A 22,879-nucleotide genomic window follows, 5' to 3' on the forward strand; every position below is an offset into this window, starting at 1 on the left:
TACCTTGTCTTCACGCATGAGTTAAACACATTTAATGGGTTTGTTATATTCACCTAGTCTATACACTAGTCATGCGTAGACTTGTGACAATATTGGAAGAAACCTATCGACTAAATTTATTTGGGAAGTCTCTTAAATCAATTTAATGATCGTCTCTCCATATTTTGAACATGTATAGGATGGCCATGAGAAGAAGATACTTCTTAAACTTTTCATACAGTTTTTTCTTTCTTGGCCTAAAGAGATGTTGCATTTAGCATTAACAAGGAGGTTATTTCGATCCCATCTAGTCATGCAAACCTTGTTCCAAGATTTTGTGGAAGAGTGTCCAAACCAAGACATCAAGCCAAACCCCATAGTTGTAAGGCTCTAGGGGAGGTTCATATCTTCACTCTCCAACGACTTGTTAGAGCATTTACACACGTTGGCCGAAGTGGTTCAAACAATTGTGTTACTCATTGACAAGAATGCATCAACCCATGTCTAGTGATAGAGAAGAAGAAACCCATAGATTATGAAAACCTTGCAAAGAAACTCAAGAAGTACTCAAGAAGCTCCAAAGATGTCTCCCTTGCAAGACATGGTAATTGATATACCACACAAATCCGCTCTTTCCAAAGAAAAGAAACCCATAAATTGCAAAAACTTTCCAAAGAAACTCAAGAAGTACCCCAACCCCGTGTCAATGAAACAAGCTCAAGACTTGTGAGGAAGGTGGAGGTTAAACTAGAGCAAGTGATCAAGCACAAACCACTGACCCCACCTAGCCGATACTAGAGCAAGTGATCAAGCACAAACCACTGACCCCACCTAGCCGATACTAGAGCAAGTGATCAAGCACAAACCACTGACCCCACCTAGCCGATACTAGAGCAAGTGATTAAGCACAAACCACTAACCCCACCTGAGCATATCCAAGATTTCAAATAAACCCATAACCATTCTTAAGAGGATGCAAACAAAACCAGTTCCGAAGTCTATGCCTCTGGAACCACTTCAACTAAGCCCCACATTGCTAGATGCAATGAGGATCATTTTTTTAATAGATCTTTATTTCATTTCATCTCTCTCTGTTTTATCTCTCTCTCTCTCCCTATATACACACTAATATGGATGGCCAGTTACGGTTATGGTAAACATGTGATATAGATTTACACACATATATGGATGGCCAGTTACGGTTATGGTAAATATGCAATCGTTTCAACTTGCAGCTTGCTCGATACCATCATAAAGGCATATTTGGACTTGTGAATGTATATATTTGGGAAAGGTTAGCTTACTATTTTTTTATAATTAAGAAATTCATCAGAACAAAAGATCATGCTAAAAACTAGGAGCTGAGACTGATAAGAAATAACAAAATAAATTATCTGAAAAGGACTTAAATCTATGACCACCTTGATTTCAACTTGAATGAGTTGTTAAGTTAACCAACAGAAGGGAAAATGCAAGTCAACTTGCATGCATATAACCTTTGCAACTCTAGAGAGTGCTGATTTTTTTCTCGTGACCCCCAAGGTTTGGAAGTACTCCTTGGTATGCCCTGGTGAAGTCCTTCCACGCACACCTCTGAAGTAGAGGGCCTCTGGGAACTGCTCACTTTTGCAGCAGCTCAGCGTAAAAATAGTGCAGCTGCTAGCCTTAAAGTCTCCTAGCACCCCTTTGCTCAGCAAATCGTCCTAGATATTAGACAGGAAGTAGCAGTCTTTGCAACTTTGACAGCAGGCAGAAGCACTACGAAATGTGGATACATGATACATCAAAATGCAATGACAACCTTGGAAATGTTGCATAATTACCTTACAAGGTGGTGCTCAAAATATGCAAATGGAATTGCATCATCAGTACCTGGGAATTGTTACATGCATATTGTACAGGAGGGTAAGCAAATAGAATTATATTATATCATCAGTACAAGGTGGTTAAGCAACACCAAGAGTAAGAGGTCAAGCTGAAGCTCCTTTATTTGTTTTAGACTCCACATGCGCTTTTTGAGACAGATACCAAAAGTGATGTGGCTATGGTGTAGACTTGCGACAGGAGCTGAAAAAATCATGTTGTAGTGCTTCCTTCGCACTTATTCTGTTTCTAGGATCTATTTGCAAGCACTTTTCAAGCAGGTTGAAGAAAGAAGGTGGCACCAGCGGCAAAATATCTGATCTTTTCATGTTTTTCTCACACCAAAGATGCACAGAAGTAGGCTGCACCTTGGACGAGTTCAACTCCTGCATGAGGCATGCAAGAAAGTAAGATCTATGGTGATATACTGTAACCTTTTTATGAAGAAATAGAGGCACATGTCAAGAAAATATACATGAATTGATGGTCGGATAAAACCCCGACACTCTCCAGCCCAAAAATGTATACAATCACCAGCACAATGGCACAACGCAACAGTTCGGACTTTAAAGGTCACAATAGTTGAGCATTAAAACCAATGAGGTGGGAGGTGCCGACTACACAATAGACAAGTTTGAGTCTCAGTTTTTGCCATCTTCCAACTTTAAAGGTCACCATAGTCGAGCGTTAAAACCAATGAGGGTGGTGGTGCAAGTGTCACCAAGCAGACCCCTTGCTTCTAGATTCATAGAATACAAGCTTGGAAGAATAGATTTTCCATCAACTGTGTTTATGCATTGAGCATGTTTGCCTGAGCATGAATTGGACAAGTGAAGTTGTTTTCTTGTGTGAACATTGCCTCCTATTTATTGCCCCATGGGCACGTGGCTTGTACAATGTAGGTACACAGTTTTCATTAAAGCTTGGGCTGACAACTTATAAAACACGAGGACAATCATCAATGAAGGGCACTCCTCTTAATTATGAAGGACCCTAACAAGTGGCAGTGGTCTGCCAACCACTTGGCACCACCCTCCGGCATGGAGGTGGAGGCTGATTGGGACTCAAGACCAACTAATGAGCTCTCTCCTCCCACCATCACCGTTGGTAATCGATTCTCAATATACCATCGCTTTTGCTCCTACTACTACACCAATTTGCAAGGGCAATCACCTCTCCACATTGTAAGTGACCACCTATCCTCTGTTTGCAAAAATGACCAGCCCCCCACTCCGTCGATTTGGTTCAAGGTGCCTTTCCTAATAGCCTCTTTTTCATGTCTGGCCTGTATTCCAAATGCTCAGCTAGCTGTACGGCCAAATCCGAAACTGCTCCAAGGAACATACAACCACCTGTTTGCGCCTGTGGGCCTATGGTGCTCTATTCTTCCTTTGGTGGCTGCACAACCGCTTTCTCACTCCTTTCTTGTGGAGGTATGGTCACTTTGGCATATTAAGAGCCTATGTATTCCTGTTCAAGCATGGAGTGTCTTTCTTGTGCATTTGAGAGCTTATCTATGAGCTGGAAGATCTGTTGGATATCAATGCTCCACCCTCATATTCACAGGAGAAGGTGGCCTAGGAGGCCAAGTGGTTTAGAGACAGCTTGGATTAGATTTGGCACACTGCCAAATAGGCTACATGCTACACTGGACTTTTATCTCATAACCGGCCACACAGAGAGTAGGTAGACTTTACTCATGGACACCTTGACCTGAAGAGGGAGGTGGAGATGATGTGTAGCACTTTAGTATATCTTTATGGGCCGACTCTACACCGTGGACGGTGGCACCAACTATGATTGCGGACCTATGCAATCAAGTCATGGCCGCCCCATTATATAGGCCTAAAGATAAGTGGCCAACCCCTTCTCCACACAGTTCATCCATCGTCGTCACTGTGAGTTTACTCTCTATGTTCTACCAGCATACAGCCTCTGTTTTAGCAAGTTCTGGATCAGCAAATCAAAGCTCCCTTCACAAGAGCACATGAGCTGCATGTTATCTTGTTGAAGACTCTTGAAGACATGTTAAAGGCTTTGGAGAGTTCTAAGAAGACCACCTCAGGATGTCAAGACAATTCTCTGGGCTCCTTGGAGAGTGACAGGGCTGTTTAAGTGGTTCTAATACTCAAAACTTTGAAGAACCAAGGCATTTCAAGAGGGAGTCCCTCTGCTTATGGATGGATACACTTGGGATTAGAGCTTGAGGACTACCAAGAATACATGCCTAAACATCTCTAGTCCTCATACTACGACTAGACCCATGACGGGGGGCGAATTTGTCTCAATAGAGAGAATGAAATCTCCCTTGGATCTCATAGTAGGGTGGGCATTTGAACCAATAGCTCTCCTTGTCCTCCACCTCACTAGTAGTGCATACTTTGCATATATACGTGCATCTCGTGGGATGCCCTCGACTCTACCAAACTCAAACATAAGGCAATGTGGGCAGTTGCAATTCACATGGCATGCAACATGTGGATTTATAAGTACATTGGGCTTTCAATGAACCCATCCTCAAGAATTCTCAAAAAGTGCACGCTGTAAAACTAAGGTTTCGTGGGTGAGTGCTGGTGGGGACACATGGAGCCCTAGCAAATCCAACCAAATGAGACGTTGATCTCTTGTAGTGAGATCCAAAAATGAAAAATCCATGCTACACTAGAGTCTAGAATAGAAGAAGGCAGCCCATCCGAAGGCCATGCACATCAAACTAATCAGCCACCTCAGTGTACCAAGATCTGCCATGTCCATCCTAATGTAACTGCATCAACGACTCAAAGGCCAATCTAAGGAGGCATTGACGACTCAAAGGTCAAGTGTGTGTACATGATGAATATAAGTGATGGTCTCAAAAAGGGCATTGATGACCAAAGGGGGCAGCTCAAACTCTCCTAGCACAATCTCGTGTGGCACAAATAACTTACTACTAATCATACATGAAAGCGTCATCACCTCGAAAGAAAGAAAGTTATGCAACCCTCTCTTCTCCTAGCAACTATTCTCTCCTTTATTGTACTTTTGGATTTCTATAAATTTAAATTTGAGTTTTTACTTTTTATAAGCTACGTTTCATTTACATTTGAAATCTATATATATATATATATATATATATATATATATATATATATATATATATATATATATATATATATATAATTTCAAATGTAAATGAAAACAAACACATGTATGTGCATATGCATTTACATGTATATGTACATATATAGCATATACATACACACACACACTTTTTTTTAGTAATGATATATTACTAGGGGAAACCTCAGTGCGAGGTGAAAACCCACGAAGAAATATGCACTATACAATGATGAATTCGAAAAGGACCCATACTAGAGTTCCTGAGAAACAATCAAAGAAAAGAGAGAAAGTCTGCAAATCAACATCCTGGCTCGCATAAAAACAATGCAATGTCTGTCGCAAGGAGAGCTTGAAGAAGGAGGAGGTGTCTGACATATGTTGTCTGAACATGACTCCGTTCTGATTGGTCCAAATTGCCACACAGCCCAAAACCATACCCAAGAGAAGAACGCAGCATAAGGCCGGGAAGACAATTCCCAATTTTCCCATGCAAGATTTATCATATATAGCAACGGTACTTTCAATTGGTCCCAATATTGCACAAAGAAATCCACCGTTAGTCCATCCCAACCGGGGGCTTTCCATCTCCCCATATCATGCAAAGCCTGCTGTAATTCTACTTCAGTGAAGGGCATTTCCATACTACTCGCATCATCCAAGGACAGTATTGGATGTACATGAACCAATAAGGCTTCCCTATCAGCTTGCATTTGCAACGAAGGGTGTTGCAGGGCAGCAAAGAATGCTGCAAAGTGAGCTGCATATGCATCTTCAAGTTCTTATTTTGTGGATTTCCATCTTCTTGTGTCCATTTTAACCCTCTTAATGTTATCTTTTTGTCGGGCATGATGAAGCTGTCACAAGAATTGTTTAGAGGAGCTGCCCTTATCCCGCAAGCATTTCTCCCTGGCTCTCACTTTCCATTTTTCTAGTTTTCTCTTGTCATTTGCAACCAAATTTTCTTTAGCAATAAAAGAGCTTAAATGAAAGATAGTTTACACAAACACATGTGTATGCATATGCATTTACATGTATATGTACATATACAGCATATACATACACACACACACACTCCTTTTTTTTTAATTAATGATATATTACTAGTGGGAAACCTTAGTGCGAGGTGAAAACCCACGAAGAAATATGCATTGTACGATGATGAGTCCGGAAAAGACCCATACTAGAGTTCCTAAGAAACAATCAAAGAAAAGAGAGAAAGTCTGAAAATCAACATCCTAGCTCGCATAACAACAATGCAGTGTCTGTCACAAGGAGAGCTTGAAGAAGGAGAAGGTAGCTTGAAGAAGGAGAAGGTGTCCGACATATGTTGTCCGAACATGACTCGGTTCCAAATGGTCCAAATTGTCCACAGAGCCCAAAACCGTACCCAGGAGAAGAACGCAACATAAGGCTGGGAAGGCAATTCCCAATTTTCCCATGCAAGATTTATCATATATAACAACAGCACTTTCAATTGGTCACAAATAAATCCATTGTTAGTCCATCCCAACCGGGGGCTTTCCATCTCCCCATGTCATGCAAAGCCTGTTGTAATTCTACTTCAGTAAAGGACATTTCAATATTACTCGCATCATCCAGGGACAGTATTGGATGTACACGAACCAATTGTTGGATTATATCATCTCCAAAGGGTCTACATCATCTTTTTCATGCTTGTATTGGCCATTTATGAGGCCCTGCATTGGCATATCTTAGCAGAGATTATTCAACATTTTTCTACCATTTTTTGGTATTTTCAAGCATTTTATGTAGCATTTTATGCTACTACCATGCTGTCGGCCTGCTACAACTGGCCAACCAGCATCCTGAGGGAGTATATAAGAGCTAGCTCCCTTTCCCTCAATTCATCTCATTTTTCAGCATTCCGTTGAGGTCATTAGCAACTGCTACTGCTTCTCACCATTGTATAGCACCTACGCGCTTCCCTCGTGCTCAAATTTCAGCAATAAACATCAGTTTCCAGCATTTACAGGTCTTGTACCTGGGCCTACATCTGTGTTTTATATTTGCTTCACTTTCTTTCACCAGTAAGGCTTCCCTAGCAGCCTGCATTTGCAAACGAACGGGGTTGCAGAGCAGCAAAGAATGCTGCTCAAGTGAGCTGCATATGCAGCTGCAAGTTCTTGTTTTGTGGATGTCCATCTTCCTATGTCCATTTAAACCGTCTTAATGTTATCTTTTTGTCGGGCATGATGAAGTTGTCGAAAGAATTATTTAGAGGAGCAGTCCTTATCCCGCAAGCATTTCCCATTTTTCTAGTTTCTTCTTGTCATTTGCAATCAATTGTTCTTTAGCAATACAAAGAGCTTCTTCCTCAACAGGTTGTAATGGGTGTACATCAGCCAATTCTTGCAAGAACTGACATTTGACCTTGGCTTCTGTTACTATTTCCCTTTGTTTATACAAAAATTGAAACATCTGAGCGGCTAGCAGAGGTATGATATCCTTCACCATTTGTTGGAAGCGGTCATGTAAGAGATAGCTATTGTTTATTTGCAAAAGGCGTTTGTTATACAAGGGCATATCATCTATTGGCAGTCCAAAATAGAGACCCATCCATAGTGGAGCATGATCTGATATTTGCAATGCATGATCAATCCACATTTTGCAAACAAAATCATCATGCTGATTTGCATTTAACAAGTACCATCTGTCTAACTTGGCACGGTAAGAAAATATAGCCGAATGCAAGAAAGTGTAACCAGGCATCCTTCGTATGACATGTGGCCATAAATCTAGTGCATGTATTTCACCAACCATGTTTGCCTAAGCAACCTTTTCCAAAGCCAAGATATGTGAGCGTCCCAAGGAATTATCTCCCAACGAGGGTGCCTTATTGAAATCACCACAGTAAAGGCATTGTGCAACCATGGATAAGCTCTAATTTCAGCCCATAAGGCAGCTCGTTTGGCTGACGCTGTGTGTGCATAGACTGTAACAAACTCAAAAATTTCCCCATGTAACAAACATTGTACAACCAACCAATGTCCAGTTAGATCATTGAATGCAAGAGTTGGGTGTAATTCATTTTGGACCATGATAAGCACACCGGAGTAATCCCTTGTGCCTGCATAAAATATACTATATCCGGCGAAGTAACCCAATCGACCAATAAATTCATGTTGATTGTGCTCTTGCAAAGATATCACATCTGGCTTCATGCTAGCAATATAAGACCATAAAAGTAGCCATTTTTCAGGTTAGCACAACCCACGGATATTATATGTCATGCATGTGATTGGTGCAATCATGTATATACAATGCAGTGTATGTACAAGGCCATGAAACTGTAATTATAGGACATCGGGCAGTGTTCATGGGAACATCACCCGGATCCAAAACATCATTACCAAGATCATCTTGAAAGTAAGCATCACAATGCTCCCCAAGATAGGACTATTGTCTTGAAACTATGAGAACATCCCAAGCATCAGCAATGGTTATACCATCATCTCCTTTATTCACATAGACATTTGGCTGCTTGCCATCAAACATAGGAACCATATAGTTTCTTTCAGAGGCTTTAAGAGGCTTTTTGGCAAGGTCTATTGGTGTTGGACTCACTTACTCACACAGAGAATCCTGCAAATTAGGGTTAGGTGCAGGAAGAAGAAGCTAACACAAAAATGAGAGAGAGAGAGAGAGAGAGAGAGAGAGAGAGAGAGAGAGCCAAAGTGTGGTAGCCACAAAATGCAAGTCAACCCTTGCATGTGTGTCACATCCATATAATATAGAAGTACAAAACATTATATGGATAGAGTGTCCTTTCACACTTGATATCCAAGGGAAAAAACCACATGGGAAAAAGTGCCCTTGGTTAAGCCCTGTTCACACATAGCGCTATCGTAAGTGAGCATATGCCTACAAATCCCCCCTGTAGTGAAAGTGTGAGCTTGTACAAGGCAACAGATCACTCTCTATATGAGAGTAAGCCCAAAGCTTTGCGGAAAGCTTCAAACTTCTCTCCAGGTAGTAAAGCCTTTGTGAATAGATCTGCAACATTATCCTATGTAGGGCAGTGAAATAAATTGATCTCCCCTGCATATAACCTCTCTCTGACTGTTGACATAGTGATAATGAATCTCAATGTGCTTGGTACGTGCATGAAATACGGGATTTCATGCCACAACCATAGCACTCTGGCTATCAGTGAGAATGGTGGTGGGTGTCTACTGTCACTCACGAAGATTAGCCAATAATCTCCTCAACCATACACAATCTACTGTAGCTGTGAAGACTGCCCTGTACTCAACCTCGCAAGTAGATGTGGCAACACTGGGTTGCTTTTTGCTCAACCAAGTTATGCATGAACTGCCAAGAAAAAAACAATTCCCACTGGTGGATTGCCTAGTATCATAATCACCAGCCCAATCTGAATCACTGTATACATAAAGCTGCAAGCTGCCCCCCCGGGATAGAACAAACCAAGATCAAGGGTACCCTAAAAATAACGAAAAATGCGTTTGACTGCTTACCAATGCTTTGTGCCTGGGCTGTTCATGAATTTGCTCAACAGACACCCCAAAAAATGTCAAGCCTCGTGTTACACAAGTAAATGAGGCATCCCACTGCCTAGCTGTAAATGCCGGTCTCAAAAGGCTCTCCAATATCATGCATAGTTAGCCGTACACCTAGTTTTACTGGAGTAGAAATGGGCTTACATTCATCCATGTGAAACCTTTTTAGCAAACTTTTTATGTACTTAGTTTGCGGCATAACAATGCCATCATCTGTATGCATAAACTGTATGCCGAGATAGTAGTGTAAAGGCCCCAAATCTAACATATCAAATTCAGCTTTCAGATCTGAAATTTGTGCTTTGTTAGTCCCTGTAATGAGCATGTCATCTACATACAAGATGACTATGAAAATATCGCACCGGTTTTCTTCACATACAATGTGCTTTCAACTGGACTATTCACATAACCTTGGCTAGTTAGATGAGCATGTATTTTATCATATCAAACTCTTGGAGCTTGCTTTAACCCATACAATGCTTTGTGTAACCTACATACTTTATGTTCCTCACCAAGAACTACAAAACCAATGGGCTGATTTACATATACCTCCTGTAAATCCCCATTTAAGAATGCAGTTTTGATGTCCAATTGATGCACTTTCCATCCTTTATGTGCAGCCAATGCAATCACTGATCTTATCGTAGTCATTTTCGAAGTAGGAGCAAAAGTCTCCTCATAATCTATTCCCTTTTTCTGAGAGTAGCCTTTAGCCACAAGTCTTGCTTTGTACCTGTCAATAGTACCATCAGACTTCCTTTGGACTTTGTACACCCACTTTGTTCCAATGACATGCTTGCCTTTCGGCAAGTCCACAAGATCCCAAGTATTATTCTTCGTGATAGAAGAGATTTCATCTTGCATAGCTTGCACCCAGTGCTCATTCTCATGTGCTTCTTCATAAGAAGAAGGCTCTTTTGAATCAAAGAGACCACCCATGGCTAATGCAGACTCCCCATGATGCATATTCAATGCATGGCTGGAACTAGCCCTTGTTCTACCTGTAAGTGGAGCTGTAAGTTTGCTTTCTTGCAAAGTTTTCAGCAACCATCTTGGCACCGACTTGGTTGTGTCTATGGATGTTTGCTCTTCCCTGACAAGATCTTCTACTTCTTCCATAGAAGGGGGCTGAATAGCTGGCTGTTCTACATGAGGATTTTCTTGTGTAGGGGTTGGCTGATCTGAATCCCCCCTAATTGCTATGGGTAATAGCCCATCAAACATGTCTTGTATGCCTGTATCATGAGTTTTATACAAGTTGTACATGGGCTGTACTGAATTTTTAGCAAATACCACATCTCTACTGACAAAAATCTTGCGTGTTGTTAGATTATAAAGACGGTATCCTTTGCTCTCATTGATGTAGCCCACAAAAATGCATTTCATTGCTTTATCATCTAGCTTTGTTCGGAGTTGTTCTGGCACATGTGTATATGCCAAACACCCAAATGTACGCATATAATCCACTTTTGGCTTTCGGCTATACCAAGCCTCAAATGGTGTTATGGTTTTCAAAGCTTTTGTTGGACACCTGTTCAACATGTGAGTGGCACACATTATAGCTTCCATCCAAAAATTGTGAGGCAATTTTTGTGCTTTCACCATGCATCTTGCCATCTCCATGAGAGATCTATTTTTCCTCTCAGCTACACCATTCTACTGTGGTGTATAAGGCATAGTACATTGGTGTTTGATGCCCTTTTGAAGCATATAATCCTTGAATGCATCTAACATGTATTCTCCACCTCTATCTGAGCCGAGTGTTTCGACTTTACATCCACACATATTTTCAGCCATTGCTACAAAATGTCGAAAGCATGTAAACACCTCTGCTTTCGCTTTCAAGGGATAAACCCAAGCAAACCTGGAGTAGTCATCAATGAATGTGACAAAATAAAGATGCCCCCCTATGGATGGTGTCCGCATTGGACCACATACATCACTGTGTATGAGCTGTAATTTACTTTCAGCTCTAACAGCTCCATCCTTGGGGAATGATTTTCGATGCATCTTTCCCAAAATACACCCCACATACATGTCTTGTTGGAGACTCAAGAGGCGGCATATTATCAACCATATGATGCTTCTGCACAAGGATCAAACTCTGAAAATTTACATGCCCAAAATGAGCATGCCATAGCTCTGCATCATGCATAGCAAGAGTGTGGGCAGCCACTGTAGCTGTCCAGCTTATACAAGCCTTTGTATCGTGTTCCAGAAGTGACTATTTCATAACCCTTTGATGGGTCTTTTACCAAACACTTTCCATCTTCAAATTCAACCTTTAAACCTTGATCGTTTTTGGCTAAGACGGAGAGCAAATTTTTCTTTATCCCTGGAACATACAACAGATTTTTCATACATATATTGGCACCATTGGTTGCATCAAGTATGACATTGCCAATTCCCTTTTCTGGATATGTGGTATGATCTGCACATGATACAGTGCCGCCATTTGAAGCATAAACCAAGTGTTGAAATACATCTTTGCATGAAGTGATGTGGCTCGAAGCACCACTATCAAAATACCATGATACATCCTATCTATCAGATGCAATGCAAGACATATCATTGTCTAAAGCACTTGGTGTGTCACTAGTTCATGTGACCAAAAAAGTGTACTCTTCTCGAATTACATTAGCCGATTGCTATGCTTTGTCATCAGAAGAGTCTGCTGCTGCATTGCCTACATCTTTCTTTTTCTCTTTTGCAATCCGCTTTCTACATTCATTGATGTAGTGGCCAGACTTATGGCAACAGTGACATTTTTCCTTCTTTTTAGGCTTGTTTGCATCCCCTTTGTCAGACTTTTCACCACCAGAAGAGGGCTCTCCATGACCAGCCTTACTAGACTGTTGTCCCCCATGCCTAAAGCTCTTTGCTTTACCCTTATCCTTGGCTGTAAATGCCTTGTCTCCACCACGGTTGCTAGATAAGTTTGCTCTTGTTTGCTCTTCCTGCAAGAGTAAACCCACCAGCTCTTCAAAAGTGACGGGATCACCACCTCCTCTCATAGAGAGCCTCTCATAGAGAGGTGTGAAAGCCCAAGTAGGAAGGTGGTAAAGAATGAAGAGTGTTGGTGACCAGATGTCTGTCTGGGATAACCTCATCAATGTTGAGCAATTGTTCCTGCAAATCTTTCACTTTGGTGAGATGATCTACCATGGAGTCACCCTCATCCATAGAAAGAAGATCCAATTGCCTCTTCAAGTAGGCAACTCTTGCCTCATTGCGTGCCTGATACATTGCTTCCAATGTGTCCCATGCAAGCTTCAATGTCTTGCAAGACCGAATGTGTGGAATAATAGTCCTTTCACTGAAAGGGCTATCAAGGACATGGCCTATGCATCTCTAGAGTCACATCTCTTTTGCTCTTGTGTGGGAGCAGGTTCTATCTCAGGAGCTGTTTGAGCACCTCCCCTTTGAGGCATTGTTGGCTATATGGTAAGTGGGCGTGTGTCATCACCACACATGATGCCCCAAAGCCCTTTAGCTACCAGCAAATTATAGATCATGAAACTCCAGAGAGAGTAGTTTGATCCATCCAACATGTCCTCCTGGGTGAGGACACCAAATACATCTGTAGCATTTTGAGCCATGTCGACAAAATACACTTGCAAGCAAACCAAGCACCAATGTGCACTGCCAGGCAACCAAATGTCTTGTGCAAATTTTTACCTGCAACCTGAAGAAAGTACAAACCTGCACCAAATTGTCCAATTACACACAATGTGTATACATATGCGACAAATCACCGCTGTAATCCCCAATTACATGCTCCAATCTTAAAAAGGCCCAATTTTTATGCATTGCAATTGCTTCAATGTGCAATCAATTGCCCAATTTTCACAAAAGCCCCAAATTTCTGCAACCGTTGGAGGCTTAATTTGAAAAACCCCCAAATTTCAACCAAAGCAACATGTTGAAGTTTTGGCAATTCTGTAGCAAGCACACTCTATGCAATTCTGCCTCCTGCAATTTACCATGCAAAGGGGGAATTTTTTTGCCAGTCCCCCAAATTCACTGAACCTGCACAAGAATGTCTGATTTTTTTAGTTTTATTTTGTAATATTCCTTGAAATAAAAGTACCTCCGTATGGCAGGCCAAGTGGAGCATGTGAGCCAGACGGAGCAGGTATGGACGGTGGCAGGAACTGCACGAGCAGTCATGGACGGTGGCATCAGACGAGCGAGTACGGACGGTAGCAATGGTCTCTACTGCACCTAGGCGTGTAGGTGCCAGAATCTGAAGCAGCTCGTGTGGTCTCACTGTAGTCTCTTTGGCAGTTGCTTGATAATTCCCTTGGTGCAAACTCAGGCCTCGCAATATTATTTATGGGTTTCACGATATGGTAACACTATGAAATCAGAAAATAAATGTAATAGATAACATGCAATTGAACTTTCACCCATGCAGAGACCTGCAGTGCCCCTGCGCCCTTGTTCGTCCGCGGCTGCGGAGTATTTGATTTATTGAAGTAGTAGGCCAAACCTACTGAATACTACAAATACCTCCGTGCTCTCTGTCAACCTGTCTTTAGGCAGCCTTATTGGACAGACAATTGCTTGTTAAAAATTTAGGTGGCCAATCAATTTTATCCAATGAAGATGGACAGTCAACTCCCAATTCAGACAAGTGTGCACAATCAAGCAAAAAATCCGAGCTGGCATCGAAGTCATGGAAACCATTTTGCAGAAACATTTCGAGGGGCTTGATGACTTGCAAAATAGATTGTTCTTTCCACCAATAAAATTTTGTTCTATTCTGACAACGATGTTCCAACAAGCTCAAGCAGCACAGTGGCCTGTGTAAAGGTAGCAACCCCAAAGCTGGCCAAATCTGTTCAAATTTAAGCATAAGTCTGGAAAGAGAGCTCAGTAATACTTGATTAAAGTGATGCACAGACCCATGAATGAAGCTGTTGGCTGGATGAACCCTTCTCTCAGGATTATCTGGTTTTATTATCGGCGCCATGCAACGACTGCCTCTTGAGCCACAAGTTAATGGTGATCCATGGGTGCATGCTACTATAGATCTAGAGATGCTATCCACTTTCCATGTAATGCAGTCTTTGGCATTACTTTCATTGACACGTCTCAGGGTCAGGATGGAAAGCTGTACACTAAGAGCAGACAAGTAGATCTTAATGAAGATGTTGAGAAGCTGCTTTAAGTGGCAAGAACTACAGCATATTTTCCAAAATTGTGGTTCACATTCATTGAAGACTATCATGTGCGAGAGAAACTAAGAAGACTTGAAGATGTACCAAGAGCTAGATGGAGCATTGAAGACACAATCTGCCCTCTTGTTCCAAGATAAGCAGGAGGCGATGTCAAATGCATTAGGCATCTATGTTCAGGATTACTAAGGTGTAGCATGCCTTTGTAAGGGTTGTGGCATGGGTACTTAGCTTATCTTTAAGAAAACAACTTCTCCATGCGTAAAACCTTGAGAAAATCTGAAAATTAACAATTAGAGCTAGAGAGCTCTCTTGTCTTTTTACATGTCTCAACAATGAGAGAATAGCTGAATTTATAGTTCTTGCCCAAAAGCACTTGAGAAAAGAGCTTAAAAACTCATAGTCTAAAAAGCATCTTTTTAATAATAAAAACTCTTCTCTTTTTAGTATTTAAAAAGCTTTTTAATCTTTTGCTTTCCGAAAGCTAGTCGCATCATTCCAAGCTTGTAAGGCAGCCTTGCTTTGCTATTGTGCCACTTCTCAATGCTTCGTGACCATTGCCACATCATTAGTGTGCCACATCACTTTTTTTTTTCATTTTTAAAACTTTTTTTTTTTGGGAGGAGGGGGGGGGGGGGGTTGCGCGTTGTGTTTTTGCATATCAACAACCTGTATTTTGATGCTTCGGTGACATCCCCCAAACTTATTAAACCTTGCTTTTTTTCTTGCTGTGGACTTAGCTCTTTTCTCTTTGGCTCTTGAGACATGGTTCTTCATGCAAAATATCCTCCTCTTCTCTTGTGCTTGGCTTTGGGGAGCATCTTTTTCTCACGGTTTTCACCCTTCACATAAAGTGACCTTGGGTTTCTCTCTAGCAGATACTCCCACCTCTAGTCACTCTTAGGCAGAAGTTTCCCAGCATGATTCTCTTCCTATCAAGATCAAGACGCACCCATTATATGTCAGAAGATAAACACGTGCACACATACACAGATATGCTCACAATCATAAATCAAATGAACAAATGAACAAATGAATGCACAAACAATTCCTTGGTTTTGACACCAGTTTCTTGGTTTTGACACTAGTTCCTACTGTAGTTTTAGTAATTAGATTCATGTAATCAGTTTTGATTTTCTTCGTTGATAAAATAGTCGTGCCTCTATGAGATGGCTAGTCCCATAGCTCTTGCATACAAGATTTAGTATCGTTCAATCTCAAAGTTGCCCTCGTTTTAGAATTCTCAATTCCCTGTAGTGGAATATAAACCTTGAGCATTCTCCTTTGTTCTTGGTTCCTTGGATGTCAAAATACAAAGGCTGGTGACATCCCCTTGGCTTCTAATCAGTTTTCCTCAGTTGAAAAGCTTCTTGATATGCCTGTAAAACCTATGGATACTCCGCAAAGAAGTTCTCATCTACCTGCTTGGCATCCATAGCCAAATAATTATTGAACTTGACAAGATACTTTGTAGTAACCTTGCCATGTGATCCCCTTCTTTCCTTATAAAAGACAATCTGCTTTGGTTAACCAACTCCCTCTAGCTCTTCAACTTCCGGTGGATACTCGTTCATTGGGATTCCAAAGGTTCGGGACCTTTGTAAGCTCTTTGTGAATCCTCTAATAATTGGATAATGCTAGTCTAAAGCCACATCGTCCATCTTTTCCAATATTTGGAAAGGTGACAGGTCCATAGTATTTGTTGGACAACTTAGGATAAACCTTCTACTTGCGCTTCTTCTTTCGAAGCCTTTCTTTCTCAAACTTCAACAATACCTAATCACCTTGCGTGTACTCCACCACCCTTCTATGTTTATCCGCAATCTTTTTTTGCTTAGCCCTTGGGCCTTGACCTCTCAGTGGTTGTCAACACTTGTGCAAAAGCCATATCCAAATCTCTGACATACTCATCTAATGTTGCAAAGATCTCATCCTTGGTCCGTAGACATGGTGGTAGTACAACTTTGCCATAAACAACCTCAAATGGTGCCGTTCTTGTGGAACAATGCCTGTATTGCTATAGGCAAACTCTACTAGAGGAAGATACTTCTCCCACTCTGTTTTTTGTTCTGCCACATAGCACCTTAACAAATCCAATATGGTTGAGTTTGCTATCTCACTCTGCCATCCGTCTGTGGATGATATGAGAAAGAAAAATCCAATTTCGTCCCCATATTTTCAAACAATGCTCTCCAAAACAAACTAGGGTCTTGGGATCTCGATCACCAACAATAGACGTGGGCATTCCATGACGTCTGAACACTTGTGCCATAAAAATCCTTGCTATGTGGTTTGCCTTGATGGTCTTCCTTATTGGAATGAAATGAGCTTGCTTATTAAACTTGTCCATAATGGTCTAAATACCATCATTCCCAAACTTTGACTTTGGCAAGTCAAAAATGAAGTTCATCGCTATACTTTCCCATGGCCTCTCGGGCATGGGTAGAGGCATAAGCAATCTTAAGAGTCTTTTGACGATTATACTTGACCTTTTGACAAGTCAACACTCGGATGCATACTTGTCAATATTCTTTCTCATGCTAGGTCAATAGAAGTACTGTTCCAATGCCTACGTAGTAGAAGAAATACTACTACGCAGACATAAGGTGGTGCATGTGACTCTTCAATCACTTTTTGCCTCAAATCCTTGGTTACGCATAACCATGTATCCACCATTAAATCTCTCTTTCAAGGAATAGTGATTAACTATCTGACCATTAAATCCTTCTATGCCTTGCATAAGGTGGTGCATGTGACTCTTACTCTTATGCAAACATCGGCCATCTTCATCTATCCGATTCCCCATGTCTTTTTTGCGTTTGTAGGAGAAAATCCTCTCCGAAGAAAAAGTAGACATAAAAGGGAAACTTGTGATTGCTGCCTGTAGCAAACGTCGACTGGGTTGCTTATGATATAGGGATGAGAACATAATACGCACGTGCGCATGCACGCGCGCGCGCACACACACTCACATACACACACAGTCGCACTTGGTAGTAAAAAGACACAGCACAATAGAGATAACAGGAGGAGCTATAAACAGCAGAGAAAGGCGTGAAGCTGAGGTGGGAGCAGGCGGTAGGTTGTACGCAAGTGGCACTGTAGAGGAAGCAATAAGAAGCCAATGCTGCAAAGGCAACGAAGGGGGCGACCAGTACCTGGCCTTGTAGAGGCTGCAATTGTCTCAGAGGCTTCAGAGGGTTGGACCTTATAGGCATATGCTCACTTATGGTAGTGCTATGTGTGAACAAGGCTTAACCAAGGGCACTTTTTCCCATGTGGTTTTTCCCCTTGGATATCAAGTGTGAAAGGACACTCTATCCATATATTATATGGATGTGACACACATGCAAGGGTTGACTTGCATTTTGTGGTTACCACACTTTTGGCTCTCTCTCTCTCTCTCTCTCTCTCTCTCTCTCTCTCTCTCTCTCTCTCTCTCATTTTTGTGTGAGCTTCTTCTTCTTGCACCTAACCCTAATTTGCAGGATTCTGTGTGTGTGAGTCCAACACCAACAATTGGTATCAGAGCACTGGAAGTTCAGTCTCGCCTCTTTGGAAATTCAGTCTCAGACGACCAGCTAGTCCACCGCCCTTGGATTTCTGTCGACCAGACTCCGTCGCTGCAAATTCCTGTCGATCAGGTGCCAGCCATCGCTCAACCCCCTCCGCCCCCTCAGTCGATGCTCTTATTGGGGAGAGGACCGCCGCCGCCCAACTCCCAGGCGTCAACCGTCAGAACTTGTGTCCCAGTTGGCGTCGCTACTGTGCAGCTCTCTGCCGCCGCCCGGTTCTTGGCGGAGCTAGTGCTGCTTGCACCACCACCTCCTCGCCCGCCAGCTGCTCCGGCCGGCTGCCCAGCAGTTCCGTCCCGTCGTCGGACTCCACGCCATCAGCAGTACATGTACTATGCACTGCTCGTCTAACAACTGACATCTTCGCCTGCCAGGTTGGTAATCAGACAACGGCCATTAGTATCTTCGCCTGCCAGGTTGGTAATCAGACAACTACAGAGGTAGCTTAGCTTCAAGGGCCAGCCCTTGGTGCTACGTCAGCCAGAGCAGGGGATTGCACAGTACCAAAGGAGACTAGAGTGAAACCACACGAGCTGCACCAGATTCTGGCACCTACACACTTTTCATGCCTAGGTGCATAACTCCTGCCTTTTGGAAAAGACAAATAGCAACAGGCATGGGTAATAAATTTGAATTGTAGGCAAAATAGCTACCTTGGAGATGCTGGCCTCCCGATTGTGCTCCTTTGCTAGAGTACAGATTGCATCACTACCACAAAACTGTGCTATATCCAGTAATGATCTGAAAAACAAAATTGTAGAAATGTAATTTGTTTGTAATTGAAATGCTGAACACACAGATATGTGCATACTGCACTACCAACTCTTGTCAGGATAAAACATCTGGAGTGTGTACAATGACATTAATAAAGGTTCTAGACAACAAAATGCTTGCACTCCTTACTGTTCAAGACTACTGGAGGATGAGAATGGTGATTTCCCAAGAAGAAGCTGAAATAGACTGACTCCAGCAGACCAGATATCAATCTTCTCAGTCTGAAAAAGAGACTTCAAAAGGACCTGCAAAACAGACTTCGGTGATTTCACAAACTGCAATCACCAAAACCTTTTGCCACCTGGAATAATACAATTTAGGTGCTTTGAGTGTCTAGACAAGAGATTGACCATAATCTAAGCACATGAAATACCTCTGGAGCACGATAGCCTTTTGTACCAGCACATGGCCCTTCCTTTCTCATTTTTTGTATCCCTGCAATACATTGCCATAAACATTAACTTGCAACTCTCAAGCAGTCAAAAAATGAACGTTTATCTGAATTACATTAGACTGTGTAACTGTATATGGGGAGAATAGAAGCCAGCTTAAAAACCAGAAAGACAAATATGGCATTCCCATCATCCCTGATCAACTGCATGTGTTGCTAAAATGCATACAGGCAGTATTGTGTACAAGCACTACACAATGCAGAAAACACTTTGAAACGTGGCTTTCATTACCTCTAGCTTTAGAAAGATGACCCAGATTAGGTGGTTTTATGTAGGACAATTTTGAAACAGGCAATGAACTGCTTTGAGGCAGGCCCTGGTCCAATAAAGCCCTTTGATGCTTCCTCTTTTGAGGAGCGGCAACTCTTTTTTTATGAGAACTAGGTAAAGAAGCAACCGGTGGCTGTGGACTCTGTTGTGTCTTCTGTACAAATTCCCAAAGTTCACGCCTACCAAACCTTGGCAGCACCTGGTCTCCATTTAGTGTATCGCCACTCTGTGGAAGTTTGCCTTGTTCTTTCAAAGGAGACTGCCAAAGACAAGACTTACAATGTCAAGGCACTATAAACAATACATGAATTTGATCAAACCATATGGAGCATATGGAGATGACAGTACAAGAACACATCAGTACTTTACGGAACACATTTTGTGCCATCTAAACCCTGGCTCGTAAAACAAAATAAAACATACCCAGTGTGTATTTGAGTGAGGCCTTTGTCCTTTCAAAACTGTAGCTGCTTCCTTGGCTGAATGAGCTTTCCCATTTGCAGGAGACGTTCTAGCAGCAGAAAACTTAGGAAAAGCATGTATAGCAATATCCAGACCAGATTCGGGTGTGCGTAACTTGGACCAATGATGATTTGGTGTAGCTTCCACATGATCCCGTGCATGCGACAAAGTTGAATATGTTGCTTGGCTACACAATTTTGCATCACGAGTAGGAGTACCAAATGGAGTGGAAGTCTTCTCTTGCAGTTGTCCTGTCTCCGGATGTTTGATCCTAGTTCTACTCGAATACCTACTTGACATGGACAGATGTTCTTGAAGAGAGGCTCTACTTGCTTGATTTGGACTAGCCTCAGTCCCTTGATGGCTTTTATGCTCATGTTCAAACCTGTCAATTCGTTCCCTAGCATGCTTCCTAGATTTTGACCCTTTTAAAAAGGCAGACAACCGCAAGGTTCAAGATTAAATTTCTTCTAAGCAAGGCTACTCATAGAAAGCAGTCCATTCAATACAAATACAAATACAGAAAGAAACACCACAGTGCATCAGTCTGGAAAAGATGGTGTTATGTTGCATGCAAAGTCTCATCTTGACCTTGTGGAAAGGAATTCCAAAATACAAAATTGCAAACACATTCTAAGATGCAAGAAACAATAGAAAATGTTCACAAAAAACATAAATGCAATTATGACTCCGGGAGAGTCTACTCACAAAGCTTCAAACCTTCAACTCCCATCATGCATACCATAGACAATGTGCCATTCCACTCGTCATCCGCACCCAAGAAAGAGTGCCACCCGCCCGCATGCCACGGAAGAATGAAGGAAACAGGAAAAAAGGGGGTCTCACACCCCAAGTAAGGGGAGGAGAAGGAGAAGGCGGAGGGGGAGGGGGACGGGGTGGCAGCCGGGATGGCTGGCAAGGCTCTGTGGGGGGAAGGAGTGGGGCAGCTGACGGGGATGTGCACGCGGGAGGGGTGGGGGGGGGGCACCTAGAGCAGCTTGTATGCAAGGCTAGGGGCTCACGGGGAGAGGCCGCAGAGGGAGGGGGGCTGGGCACAACAAGCACAGGGAGCTGAAACCAGCCTTCAGAAATCTGACGAGCGGTGGAAAAAACACTCGCACACAAAAACACTTCATCACCCATAAGAACCTGGAAAAGGAAAACAAACAGGGGAGCTAGAATGCTCCTGCAAATAGTACAAGGACACCGATTGGCCCCAAAACGTAGTGGCGCCCCTTGCGGTATTTCTTTACTTGATCAAAAATGAGTACAAAGTACAACTTGTCGAATCCTTTACCAATAGGATCCCTTTTAGCTTTTCACCCAGGACTTTTCCCAATAAGAACTCACTTAATACAGCAAAGCATTCTTTAGAGAAGGCGCACCTATACGACACCTCCCTGCTTGAAAAGGTCTTCTCCATCTCAACCATGGATCCCACAACCCTAGGCTGTACCAAACCATATGTCCTTCCTATAGTCATAGCTTGCATGTAACCTCGAGAAAACTATAACCTATTCACATGAATCCAGAGACATGTTCTCCACACGAAACCAAAGACCTGTGTCTGATAAACCATAGACCTGTATCCATAAACCATGTTATGGGGAGGAGATGCAAGGAGAGGCAAAGCACGGACCCATGGTAGGCACCTTAGGAACGCACTCACGCACCGGGTAGGCACGTTAGGCCTTCCCGAGTGCGGGAGAGGTTCCGTGGGTGCCGAGTGCCCCGGGGATTGCCCTCCCCGCCTTGACGCTAAACGTGGAGTCGGGACCGAAAACGGTGGAAAAACGGCCGACCGGCGGACCAGCGAGCCGTGCCGTGCCGTGCCGTGCCGTGCCAACGGCCAAGACGCGGCCGAGCCGGCGGATCATGGATAGAAGGCAAGACCCGAGACGAGGCCAAGGGAGCCGAGCCGGGCACGAACGCAAGTGATCGGTGAGACCCGCAAGGAAAACGATTGGGGGGGAGGGAAGGGGGCTGGAGCAGCTTGCATGCAAGGCTAGGGACTCAGGGGGAGAAGCCGTAGAGGGAGGGGAGCTGGGCGCAACAAGCACAGGGAGCTGAAACCGGCCTTCAGAAATCTGACCGGCGGTGGAACAAACACTCGCACACAAAAACATTTCATCACCCATGAGAACCTGGAAAAGGAAAACAAACAGGGGAGCTAGAATGCTCCTGCAAATAGTACAAGGACACCGATTGGCCCCAAAACGCAGTGGCGCCCCTTGCGGTATTTCTTTACTTGATCAAAAATGAGTACAAAGTACAACTTGTCGAATCCTTTACCAATAGGATCCCTTTTAGCTTTTCACCCAAGACTTTTCCCAATAAGAACTCTCGCTTAATACAGCAAAGTATTCTATAGAGAAGGCGCACCTGTACGACACCTCCCTGCTTGAAAAGGTCTTCTCCATCTCAACCATGGATCCCACAACCCTGGGCTGTACCAAACCATATGTCCTTCCTATAGTCACAGCTTGCATGTAACCTCGGGAAAACTATAACCTATTCACATGAATCCAGAGACATGTTCTCCACACGAAACCAAAGACCTGTATCTGATAAACCATAGACCTGTATCCATAAACCATAGGCATGTATCCTTGCTACCAAAGTCATGTTGCTTCTCGAAAGACCAATGTCCTGTTTCCATGAGAGATAAATCCTCATATGCACCATCC

The 22,879-nt window shown here is 42.8% G+C and overlaps 1 protein-coding gene across 1 annotated transcript in view; it reads right to left on the reverse strand.

Annotated features, from left to right (window-relative positions):
* Positions 1-1,405: 1,405 nt before the first annotated feature.
* The window catches only part of LOC147611010 (Protein kinase superfamily protein), a 45,351-nt gene continuing 23,877 nt past the window's right edge, over positions 1,406-22,879 (reverse strand). The window contains exons 9-14 of the mRNA XM_086785652.1: positions 20,154-20,617; positions 19,692-19,989; positions 19,382-19,443; positions 19,138-19,253; positions 18,888-18,975; positions 1,406-2,228 (exon numbers count right to left, since the gene is read on the reverse strand). Coding sequence (XP_086641778.1) covers positions 2,022-2,228; positions 18,888-18,975; positions 19,138-19,253; positions 19,382-19,443; positions 19,692-19,989; positions 20,154-20,617 — 1,235 coding nt within the window. The 3' untranslated portion in view covers positions 1,406-2,021. The remainder of the gene's footprint in view (positions 2,229-18,887; positions 18,976-19,137; positions 19,254-19,381; positions 19,444-19,691; positions 19,990-20,153; positions 20,618-22,879) is intronic.

Source organism: Cibotium barometz, chromosome 48 (genome assembly GCF_041138505.1).
Source record: "Cibotium barometz isolate CiBa-2024 chromosome 48, ASM4113850v1, whole genome shotgun sequence".
Taxonomy (NCBI): domain Eukaryota; kingdom Viridiplantae; phylum Streptophyta; class Polypodiopsida; order Cyatheales; family Cibotiaceae; genus Cibotium; species Cibotium barometz.